This window comes from Platichthys flesus, chromosome 13 (genome assembly GCF_949316205.1).
Source record: "Platichthys flesus chromosome 13, fPlaFle2.1, whole genome shotgun sequence".
In the NCBI taxonomy this organism is placed as follows: Eukaryota; Metazoa; Chordata; class Actinopteri; order Pleuronectiformes; family Pleuronectidae; genus Platichthys; species Platichthys flesus.
The window spans coordinates 3,347,793-3,360,188 of record NC_084957.1 but is presented as its reverse complement, the minus strand read 5'-3'; the positions used below and the strand labels follow the sequence as shown (position 1 = coordinate 3,360,188).

At 44.9% G+C, this 12,396-nt stretch overlaps 1 protein-coding gene across 8 annotated transcripts in view; it reads right to left on the bottom strand.

Moving 5' to 3' along the window:
- tns1b (tensin 1b) overlaps window positions 1-12,396 on the bottom strand; it is a 132,015-nt gene that overhangs the window by 100,345 nt on the left and 19,274 nt on the right. Inside the window, exon 1 of one of the 8 annotated variants that reach the window (XM_062402303.1) lies at window positions 9,201-9,541. The exons of the other annotated variants lie outside the window; for them this stretch is intronic. Coding sequence (XP_062258287.1) covers window positions 9,201-9,281 — 81 coding nt within the window. The 5' untranslated portion in view covers window positions 9,282-9,541. Of the gene's footprint in view, window positions 1-9,200; window positions 9,542-12,396 lie in introns of those variants that run through there. 8 annotated transcript variants of the gene reach the window in all.

Genomic DNA, 12,396 nt, shown 5'->3' with positions numbered 1-12,396 from the left:
TGGCCTTCCTGTCTGTGTCACTGTACAGTCTGAATGAAATCAATGAAAAGCACGCACACACACACACACACACACACACACACACACACACACACACACACACACACACACGCACTACATCCTCACCCCCACTCACTGAATTCACTGAATGAGACCTCTCCAGTCGACTGGGTTAATCAGCCATTTACGGGCCCGTCTCTCATATGGGACACCATATGCATGGATGGATATTTTCACAATTCACAGTGGAGCGACCTCTGCATGCCTCCATCTGTGACTGTGTGTGTGTTTGTGTGTGTGCTACACTTTCTGACTCTGTTATTAAGCAAACACAACCACTTGCTAATAAATGTAAAGGTTCTCTGTTTCCCAGTTTTGCTGAACATTTTCCAACATCCTCTCCCACACCCCTCTTTGCTTGTTTTGTCCCCCCCCCCCCCCCCTTGTTGGGCAGGTTCCCATTTAACAAGGCAGCTATTCTTCATCTTTCTCAGCTAAACAGGGCCGGCTGACCTTTGACCCATCTGCACTGCTCCTCATCCTCTCCTCCACACTCCTCCCTTGTCTATTCAGGACTTACTTCTGTCCAGTCCCCCCCTATCCCTCCCTTGTTCTTATGTGACTGTAAAGAAGACAAACAGTTTGCACTGGACATGTTCACGTTGTCTTTTTTCTTTTTGAATATTGTGTCATTATCCCAGTTTGAGAAATCTCCCATGAGCCTCACACCATAATGACTTCACTGGGACATGATTTATCACATAACTCGTGATTGTTATATCTAAGTAAGCTGTAGATTGTGTGTCTAAGCATCATGGTTGTAAAAGTGCATTCCACTACTTCACTATATGACATAATTTGCTGTCTTCATAGTGACATCAGGATGACATCATCCCCACCATTTGATCATAGCATATTTTTCAACCTACATAAGCTTTAATTTGTGTCTATAGACTTAAAGATACCTGAAAATATAGTTTTGAACTATATGTGATGTTATTTTCTGACATTTTTCCAACCTCTTCTTGACACATCTCGGAAAATCTATTTTTTGGATCGTATCTTTGTTTATCTTTATGACAGAGCAGCTCCAAGAGTTAATCCTCTACCATCCAACTAATGTTCTCACCGAGCTTTGTGAAAACCCATGAATATGTTAAGTTACTTTCTACAAACAACACACACACACACACACACACACACACACACACACACGAAAACAATGCCATCACACATCAGCAATCCTTGTAAAGTGCAAGAAGCTATCGAGCACCTTATTGGTGACTTCCTGTCAAACTTCTTTGTGTTTAATATTTCCAGATTTGTGCTCCAGTTCTGCAGTGACTTCTTGTCCAGCTCTCAAAGGACGAATGCAGAACAGATTCAAAAAAACAAACTCAACAAGAAAACTGCAGGAGCCTGTTTTCCAATTAGCTTCTTAACCAACTTCTCCTGAATGACATGTTACAACAATCAGCATCTGAAGGAGGAAGTGAATGTGTGAATCCCACTAATTGTGAGAAGCCCACTACCGAACAAGTGCAACGGGGGGAACAACCCACAGCTAAATACCAGAGAGAAGAAGAAGAAGGGGGGGGGGGGGGGGGGGTTCTCGACCTTTCCTTCCTCTCATTTCTTCCGCTCTCCAGTTCCCACTAACCAAACGGACTTACAATGAACAGTCACCTGCTTTTCATTTGGGGAAAAATGCACCCCAGGCATTCCAGGCTCTCTCTCTCTTTCTCTCTCTCGCTCTCTCTCTCTCTCTCTAAGTCCACTCTCTACATGAATTTCATCTCAGTGAGGTGGATCCCAGGGAGGAAATTACTCAGTCATCCAGAAGTGAAGAGGGGAGAAATATCCCTTCTTCTTCTTCTCCTCCGACCCTCAGTGCCACTGAGAGAGGAACGCTCCTCTTATCTCGGTTGTCGGGATTTGGTGCTCAGCTTTCTGAGCAGTGGGTATGGAGGGGACACAGAAAGTAGAGACAGAAAGACACAATTTGTCATAAATTCAATATAAATATGTTAGAATATGTATTTGTCCAGGACTTTGATTAGACTTTTAGCCTCTGCTTCAGCTACTTTAACTTTAATGCTAATTAGCAAATGCTGACAGTGAACATTTCACCTGCTAAACCTCCACATAGCTGCATCTAGTGCTGCTAGCATGGCTGTAGACTCGCATCTTGTTTGAGTCTCTTTTTGTTGTCGTTCCAATAACTCATCTTACAAATTAGAATAGTGTGAAAGATGTTTGCATTCGAAAGTTGAGTCTAATCTGTGTTTTCTATTATACCGCTTTCAAATGAACAAACTGAAACTTACAGAATGAATTGTCTATTGTTGTTGTCACTTCCTGGCCTGGATTCAGGGATTTGTTTTGGAATCTTAGAACAAATCCACATTAACCAAGTTATGGAAGTTAAAAGAGAGATGGGCCGTCTGTTTGAGGAAACAAAAGCTTCCTCCCACAGTGTTGTGATATAGAACTCTATGAACATAAATCATACATGTGGACCAAAGATGGCTACGAGGTGAACATAAAAGAAGAGGGATGGTCCTCGCCATTAGAGAGATAAAACAAAAGTTCATCATAACAGATAACCGCCCAGGGAGAGGAGCATGTGTTCCATATCGCACTGGGTTGGCAGCGGCTCAGACACTGACGGATCAAACTGAAAACATAACCAGAGAATGTTGTGTAGGAAGGAATGGGGGGGGGGGGGGGGGGGGGATTGTTCTTATGATCTCATCATTTGCAGACGAGAGCCTCCTCTGTTCTTCCAAACTAGATTACAAACATTTCCTGGTTTGTGGCCTAAAACCACATAAAAAAAAAGAAAAGTCAAATAAATCTAACAAATTACTGTTTGCTTATTGTTGTTGAACTAGAAGAGTGATACACTGAAATGAACCAAATGCAAATCTGAATCCCTTTTGGATAAATGCACAGCAGGACGCTGTCAGCGCCACTTCCAATGAGGATTGTTTGGCCTCACACTTGAATGCATACGTATCCACAGGAGGCCTCAGATCACATCCAGAGTTAGAGGTTATCATGGCATTAACAAGTTCTTTGGTGAGGGCCCTTCACTGACACGTCGGAGATGTGGTGCCAGGAAGGAACTCACTCCTCGAACCGTCCAGAGTGATTAGCTGGGATATTAAAAATACTGAAGAGCGCCTCATCGTGAAGTCTGGACTCTCAGATTCACTCAGAGGAATCGACCGTGCTCAGATTCTGGCACCAGATCTAATAAAGTGTTGTGTTTCCCAGGTTTGATCACTGCTTGTGCGTTGCTGCTTAAAAAATAAATTTCGTTTGACTTGGCTCTGTTCTGTTCTGTTCTGTTCTGTTCTGGCAGTGAAGAAACACCAGGTTTGACTCGACATGTACATGTAAGGAATGTTTCGCCTCACGCTGATTGAGATATGAATCATATCCATATAAGGCGGCTTTGGGGAACTCAACATGGGGCTGATAAACAAGGTATTGAGCCTTTAAAGGACCTGAAAACATCAGAATTACTGAAGACTTAAGTTACAGGCTCTTCAAACATGTCTATATAACCTCTGCCGGACCACAGCCACTATGACAACAAATGCCTTCACATTTCCTTTTAAGTTCATTAATATTTGTACAACATCTTTCACAAAATGATTGAACAAATATCAAACAAACGTCTCTGATGTGAAGGCAGATCTGCTTCTCTGTGGTGACTCATCTGATGTCAGATGGTAGTGATTACGATGATGATGATGATGATGATGATGATGATGTTGACAATGATCCTACTCAACAAACAGAGCCCCACTTATGTTGGAACCAAGCTTTTCGTGCAGACACAGGAATTCCTCCCTTATTCCGACATCTGCTGTCGACTTGTTAGTCAGTATTTGTTAAGTCTGTGGCATCATCACAAAAACGGGACATTTCTTGTGGTGTCCCTCAGGGTCGTGATGGTTCTTTGAGACAAACTGACACTTGGGAACAATATGTCTGGTTGTAGCAGCTCCGGAGCAGCAACAAGGCTCCTTCACTTTGCCTGTGGGACGTGGTGTCTGTTAGAATGTCCCTTGAACAAGCTGCTTGTTGGACACAAAAACTCCACTAAAGAGTTTTTACTTTATCCCAGAGCAGTTGGACTCGCAGCTCATCCAGATTAGCTGCATGTTTCCATGTGACATGTCCTCGCTTCACCCTGAGAGTGACCAAAGAGGCCTAGAGCCAGAAGAGACCACAGACATGTTTTATCTCATCTTATTTTATCGCAAACAAATATTTCCGTAATGAGACTTTTGGTAAATCTGAGAGGCTTTTTCTGAGGCTGAATGAAAGTGCCGGGCCACATACGTCCCAGATGAAGGAGGTTCCACACCCGTGACTCAAGTTCTCATCTGTGACATGATGAAATGTTATGTTATTAAAAGTCTATGACAAGTCAGCTGGTCAAAGAATTCTTAATTTACTATATATTTTATTATCAAAACTATATAATCTCTAGAGGAAGAGTTGAGGAGTTACAAACAAACATATATTCTTGTTTTAAACATTTCATTCATATGCTACTAATGAATAGTATCTATCTATGTATTAAGAATAAAAACCTAAATATTGTGGTCTAGCATTTGTTGAGAGAAAAGACAGAAATATTGGACTGGAAATATGTATGCTATTGATATAAGTTATGATATTTATTATCTATTTGTGCGTAAATAATGGACAGTGGCAACAGTTGTCCAGTAATTAGCAATGAGCAACAGAAACAGAACAGTACATTGTTTAAATTGAGGTTTGTCTTCAGATTAGTAAATGAATGAAGAGCAGTGATCACAGTGATGAACATGGAGACCAGAGTTTAGCTGGAACTCTCTGTTTTGTGTAGCAGGTCTACTAACACAGTGGATGTGTGTATTTTTACTCCAACAGAGTGCAAAGTGATTTCCGTTGTGCGAAGTAAACACAAATGACGAGGCTATTGTGGTAAAAAATGACTGTCTCATTAATGTCATTGTGAACAGAAGTGCAGGGGTTTGCATTGTTGTGGCTCCGGTGATGACGGGGCCCAGGCCCCACAATGAGCCTCCTGTCTACTCTTAATTAAAACCAGGTCCAGACACCTCCCCACGCTCCGGAGCCCAGTATGAGGCCAGTGCTCACAGTGGTTTCACTTCTCCGACTGTGACCTTTGACCTTCGTCGTCCTCAAGAGCCTAACGAGCATTTCCTTGAGGGATGTGACCTTTATTCATCCATTTCCTTCCATGCAAACATGATCAGCTCAGGGTTTTAAAGACCCCTTTAAAAATCCACATAAACCATTATTTTACCGTTTTAGTGTCAATAATAACTTGCTGGTTCCTTAAAAACACAGAAACCGTAGAGATCTTAATGTTTAAATGTTTTAAATTGTAAAAATCCCAGTAAGTTCTCAGCACCAGTAGCAGTCCCTAGACGCTAAGAAACTTCATTACACCCTTTACACCCATTACACCCCAGAAATTCATCGGTTGTGACATCGTGCAGGAGAACTTTGCCTTGAAAGGGCAGCTACAGGAAAGGCCAGGGAGCAATTAACAAGAAAAGGGGTTAATCCTCTCCGGACCTTGAACGTGAAAGCTGCAGAAATTGTGTGACTTCTTTTTTTTTTTTTCCAGAGGTGACATCTTGACCTGGCACATGAGGAAAGTTAATGAATCAAATCTGACATGATGGAGGCCTAGAAGATGTGGTGCAGGGTTTTCTGACTGTGTCATTCCTGATGATCTGACTGTGAATGTGATATATTCCACGAACACGCTGGTTTAAACCCTTCAGAGACATGAAGTAATATCACACTAGATTAAACAAAAGGTCTGAGGAGCATGATGACCCGAGAATTTACTGCATATCATTTAGATTTATTTCATCTGTGGTTAAGTGGGAGTTCAAATTTCTGAATCCTGAAACTCCCTGCAGGGGCGGGTGGGGGGGGGGGGGGGGGGGGGGGGGGGGGGGCAGAAGGCCATGGGAGGTTTAAAGCCAATGTGCTCAGTGAAGCGTGCACTAGGCTGGGGGTCTCCTCGGGAAAAGGGGGGGGGGGGGGAGGCTGCAACACACAAAGCTCAACATCTCTCATAAATCAACCGAGCAAGGGTTAAACTTCCCCTTTTTGGTTGTTCAAGATTTTTCAACCAAGTCACAACAGAGAGAGAGACCAACGCACAGAGCGGCACCACGATGGAAATAGCACGAGTCCACAGGATGGTCATACAGCAGAGTGAGAGTCTGCATGGCAAATCCATTAGTGAGTGAAAACTCCAGATGTAACAATTACAGAAATCTGGACGTATTTCAAAGGGGCCCTACATGTGGGACGTTTTACTTCTCAAATCAGAGGTGATCTCGGGGAACCTTCGGGTGGGGGAAGGAATTAAACTAGCAACAGATCAGGAGAGAGAGAGAGAGAGAGAGAGAGAATGGAGGGTTGGAAATGTGCAATGAGGGAAAAGAGATTAAAGAAATATGAGGATGAGAAAACGTTGGATCTTTTTTCATCAGAAGAATGTACGGAGCTCAGACTTCTATTCTGTCTATTTCTAGTCAAAACAACGTCAAACCAATGACCCAACATTCCTGGGATGACACCATCTCCCAGAGGAATCCTTCTGAGGGAGTGTTAATGTATATCGATCGTCCCAAGGAGTTCTTTGAAACCTTGGCACCTCTGAAGGCTTCGGACATGGATCGATATTCACGTTGACCGTGCAGGAGCGATCTGAGGCAGTGTTTACTACGACAGTGATGAGTCACCTTTAAAAATGCCTAATTACACCTGCAGGGGGCGTCTAACCAGTGGATTACCCAAGATCTGTGCTTCTTGAGTGTCAACAGGATTTGCTCGACCTTGAAAGTTTCTCTCAGAGAGCAGGCGACGTTAAATTGTTTCCAAGGGTCATTTCAGAGAAACCTGATGAATCTCTCCCGAACACCCTGTTTGGGGAATTCATTAATTATTCACCGTGTTTGTTGGAGGAGCAGCGTTTCGAAGGTCTTCTGTCGAGGCCCCGTTCCAACTCGCTCTGACCCTCTGATCTCACTCAGCGCATCTTTTGTTCATTTCCCCTGTCCTTCAACTTGTTCCTGTCATTTCCTTATGTTTCACTGAGCATTTATCTTTTTCTGCTTCCAGGCTGGTGAAGAAATTCCCCTTTTTATCCAGGCCTGTCCTGTTCTGACTAGAGCACCCCCCCTCCCCCCCCATCTGAGGCCGAGCTAAGGAATAAAGCTTGTCTGGTTCATGAGGATGATCTGTTTCCTGCATCTGTACCTGCTCCCTCTCTCCATCTCTCCATCTCTCCATCTCTCCATCTCTCCATCTCTCCATCTCTCTCTCTCTCTCTCTCTCTCTCTCTCTCTCTCTCTCTCTCTCTCTCTCTCTCTCTCTCTCTCTCTCTCTCTCTCTCTCTCTCTCTCTCTCTCTCTCTCTCCCTCTCTCCGCCTGTCTTTCCTACATCTCCATTGCACAATAACAGCTTTTTCAGATGTACTCACTTTTCCAGTTGCTCAAGAAATATCTCTACGTCCACGCTAAGAACACCTGGTGAGTCTATAGCAGAGAGAAGAGTAAACCAACATCTGGCTGGATAAGTGTCAATAATCTATAACTAAGCCCATGTCAATATTTGGCATATTTCTATAAATTAAGATAGATTTCACCACACTTGGTTGAACTTCATCCCTTAACCCTGATATTCTGAAATGCATGGTGCCCACAGTGGGGCTCCTTCAGGGTCATCAATGACCCTCACTCTAATCTGCTAACATAAGGTCGGCTCACATGAGAAAGTTTTAGGGCCGGCTCTTAACGCAGGGGCACAGATTGGACCCCATGCCCCTAAGTGAGATCGCTTTGTCATACAGTGCCCTGATGCAGTCAATCAGTGACCCAGAGCTTAGCTGGGGGGCTTTGAGCTTCTTTTACAACCCCCCCCCCCCCCCTCTTCCACACTTTCACCTCGCCTCCCGCTCCTCAAAAGAAAGAATGGTAATTAACTGATGAAGAGCTGTGTAAGATTATCCAGTGTCTACGTCGAGATCTCCAGCTCTGCCAGTGGTTTGAAGTCATGTCCCAAAGGACCAGTGCAGAATGAGGAAGGATGGATCTCAATGGTCTATTCAGCTGCTCTCCTCTTTCATCCTCTGTTCAGCTGAAGAAGAGGAGAGCGGCCCCGGCGCTGTTGTATATTTTGAGCCAGGAATGTTCTTTCATATCAGCACAAATTAGCAGAAGCACTCACGGTGTTTTAAGACAAATGTTGAGACCGTGGTCACAATGCTTCAAGCGTGGACGCACACACACACACACACACACACACACACACACACACACGAGCACGGTCCTCCACTGACCACATCACAGCTTAGAGGGCACACAAGTGCACAAACAGCCCCTCACTGTGAGCGGGAATGCGCAGCAGATTGAATTATACAAGAGAAAGCAAAAAAAAAATAGCTGAGTGTCCCAACCACCTAGAGCGAGACAGAACGGGACAGAGAGGGAGAGAGAGAGTGGGCGAGAAACAGACATTCAGTTCCACTCGATGCAGAAAAGTTTTCAGTCCATGTGTGTGTGTGTGTGTGTGTGTGTGTTTGTGTGTGTGTATGTGTGTGGATCTGCAGAGAAAATGTAAATGATGCGTCTCCAGGGAGAAGAACCAGCGCACGGGAGAAGAACCCCCCCCCCCCGGTTCTCCATAACATCTTCCTCCCTCTAACATGTCGCCGTGCCAAGGCCCCCCCACAGCCGGGTTCCCAACCCTCCGCCCAACCCCCGAACGAGCAGACCACCCAACAGATCCCCTGACCAGCTTGATTTCATCAGGGTTCTCCAGTGGAACTGAGCCAGCACTGTTTCTCAATGATGAAAACACACACACAAAAAACAAACACACAACTGAAGGTTTTCGGTTAATTGCAACATCAGGACAATTCTGCTCTTGTCACTCAACTCACTCATTTACACAATTAGGATTCCACTATAACACTCGGTATGTTGTGTAACCAAAGTGTGCGAGTCATTGCATTTCCATGCTATGCCCAGGTGAGCTCTCCTCCAGCAGCTCGGGTCCTACATGTGACACACAACCTGTGGAGACACCTAACACATCCCTCATGACCCTGGAAACAGACCCCGGAGCAGGTGGGACGGTATCTCACCCAGAACATGCAGGACAGGCAGACCCAGGTGCGAGCAGGTCCAGCCAGGGCGGAGGGCAGGCTGAGGGACACAGACGGCATGGTGACGGACAGGAGGGGGGGGGGGGGGGGGTGCTGCTGCTGCTGCTGCTGCTGCTACAGACCAGTGGGTTTCTTCAAGTCTAATCCAGACAGGGGACAAGTTGCCAAACGTCGCAGAGCCATGTCTTCCCCTGAGCGTCTTCCACCTCTGAGCTCCTGCTTTCTCCCTCTGCCTCTCTCTCTCTCTCTCTCCGACTCGCTGTCTCCTCCTCTGTCTCTCCCCCTGAACCTGGGTTGGATCCTGCCTCCCTCTCCTCCTCTCTGCTCGCTCTGCCTCTCGCTGCCTCCACCAGGCAAAGTTTCACAAAGCTTTTTTCTCTTGGTAAGGGGGGGGGGGGGGGGGGGGTCAGGCGGCCCCCACCTCTCCACAGGAGCAAAGGGGGAGGGGATACTCCACTTATTATCCATCTTATGCTGCCCCTCCTCTCGCTCTCATCCCATCTCCTCCCCCGCTCTTCACCCCCTCCAAGTCTCACCACTTTTAATTTCATTCATTCATCCCAGCCCCCCCCCACCCCCCCACCCTCCCCACTCATACCCCCTCAAAATCCATCGCACTTCACCTCCTCCCCCTCTCGCCATCTCTCTCTTGCTCGGTTTCCCTGTGTATTTGTGTAGCGAGTCAATTTAAATATTTCATAAACTCTGTCTCCCCCTGTATTTGCCCTTGGGATGAAAGTCCACCATGATGCTGGAAACAGGGATTCAGAGGAGACACCTTCTGATGAGACTTCCAGGCTCTGCCTCATGTTTGCATACGTTTGATGAGCTCCACAGCTGATGCTGAATTATTAATATCAGATTTTAAAACGTACATATTACTACGAGTTGAAAGTTGTCAATTGTCTTTTATGTTTTGTATACATTCTTTAGGAATAAAGACATAAATCTTACAAAAGAAAAGTGTTTTTTTTTAAAGCCTCTGTAAATCCCTGGGCACAAACAAACAGGACTCCAGCAGGGGTAGATATAAAGAGGAGGGAACATGATGATTCTATTTGCAGCTGTGGATTGATTTAGATTTGGTGCTCTGGTGAGTATTTACAGCAGCAGCACATTGTGCGGAGGACACAGTGTGTGTGTGTTCGTGGTAATGAAGTGTGTGTCTCTACGGCTCACAGGGAAAACAATATGAGGAGTGATGATAAGTTCGTGGCCTGAGATTGAAGTCGATTTGAGAAGATCGTGGCTCCTCCCCCTGTTCCCACCTGTTCCCTCGGCCTGCTCCTTATCAGGGAAAATAGACTGTCCTGCACCTCTCAGAGTAGAAGTGGCCTCAAATAGAGCTGCCCCCCCCCCCCCCCCCATCTTAACCCCTCACTAAAGAGAAAGAACACAGAGGGGCCAGGAAGTAAAACCTGCTTCATTAAGTTCTCACTGCTCATCAATGACCATGTTAGCCCCATGCATGACTCTTTATCCTCTTGTGTGGGTATTCGGTTTTTCTCACACACACACACACACGTGCACACACACACGTGCACACCCAGTTGTGGGCTACACACACCTGTAAACATCCATCACTTAACATACACACACAAATTCTCTTGCTTTCTTTCAGACATTTTCTTACGTATAAATACTTTAAATACTTTACACACTTTTCCATTACGTTAAAAACAGTTTTTACTTTAAGATGTTGTAAATATTGTTATTTTGTGGATCAGCTACACATCTGTCCTGGGAGAGGATCCCTCACAGGTTTCTCTCTCTGACCTGTTCTACCTTTTCCCCCCTGTTAGTGTTCACAGGGTTTTTTAGTGGTTTTCCTTTCTCTTGTTGAGGGTTAAGAACCGAGGATGTCGCACCTCGTTAAGCCCAACGAGACAAATTGTTATTTGTGAATATGGGCTCTATACAGATAAAATGTGATTGATTGACTTGACAGAATTACACAAAGTCCAGACCAACATCCTCCTGAAGGCATAAACACACTTAATTTAAACCATAAACACACTGCATGCACACACATAAACATCCACCAATAACCACCTATTTCTCCCCCACGTGCACACACATGCACTTCTTTCTCACACACTATATAAATACACAAACCCACCCACACACAGACATACAAACACACTCAGCCAGTGGCACAGAGGATTAATCCCCTGGTATTTCCTGCAGGCCGCCCCTATAGAAACAAGTTCACCAAAGGAGAAAGAGGTTGAAAGAAAACATTTAGGCCAGATCCCACTCAACCAACCAACACACAAAACCTGCACACAAACAGACACACACACACACGAGTTGGAAAAGCTTTCAGTTTTATTGAAACAATATATTTTGTAAGTATTGCTGCATCTTTTGAATCTATCAAGAATTTCATGCTAACCAGATAAAAACAGATAACCTGCAGGGATACTGATGGAGACCTGGTTGCTGAGTTGTAGGTTCATCCCTGTGAGTGACACCTTTGAAATGTCACACACTCATTTAAATGGTTTCTATTTCAATTTGATGAATTTACATTTCACTTTACGTCCCAGCGGAGCTACTTTGGAACATGAGAAACTAAATGTGGTCCAGCAGAGCTTAGTTGTACTGAACTGAAAACCTCACAGCATTGTACACTCTGTTCTTGTCCTGCATTGTGTCACGTTGTGTAGTTCCCTCTCAGCACACGTGTGACAAACAGCACATGATGCATTATTTATTTTGGACAAACACAGTGTATCTCCTGTAAATAACACTAGAAGATTCTTGTTTTTTTATTATTCCCAACTGATTTATGCCTCTGAGAGATTTCATGATCACTTTCTATTTTAGTTTCAGCTATAAGAGAAGTCATGATGGCTGTTCAAAGACAAAGTGATCCAGGACCAACTGTGACTTTGGCACAACACTGAGGACAGACTGTGTTACACCTCTGACATGATCTACCAGACAAACACACAGACACAGTTCATACACAAAGTGCCATAGCACCGCCCCCTGGTGGTCACTCGACAAACTGCCTCCAAGTTCAGAGTCACACAGAGACACTTGCTCACACAGCACAGTTAATATCCTGTATTATTAAAAACAGGAGGGCCTGCAGGGGTAACGGAGGGTGTGTGTGTGTGTGTGTGTGTGTATGTGAGAGAGAGAGAGAGGGAGAGAGGTTGTAATGTAG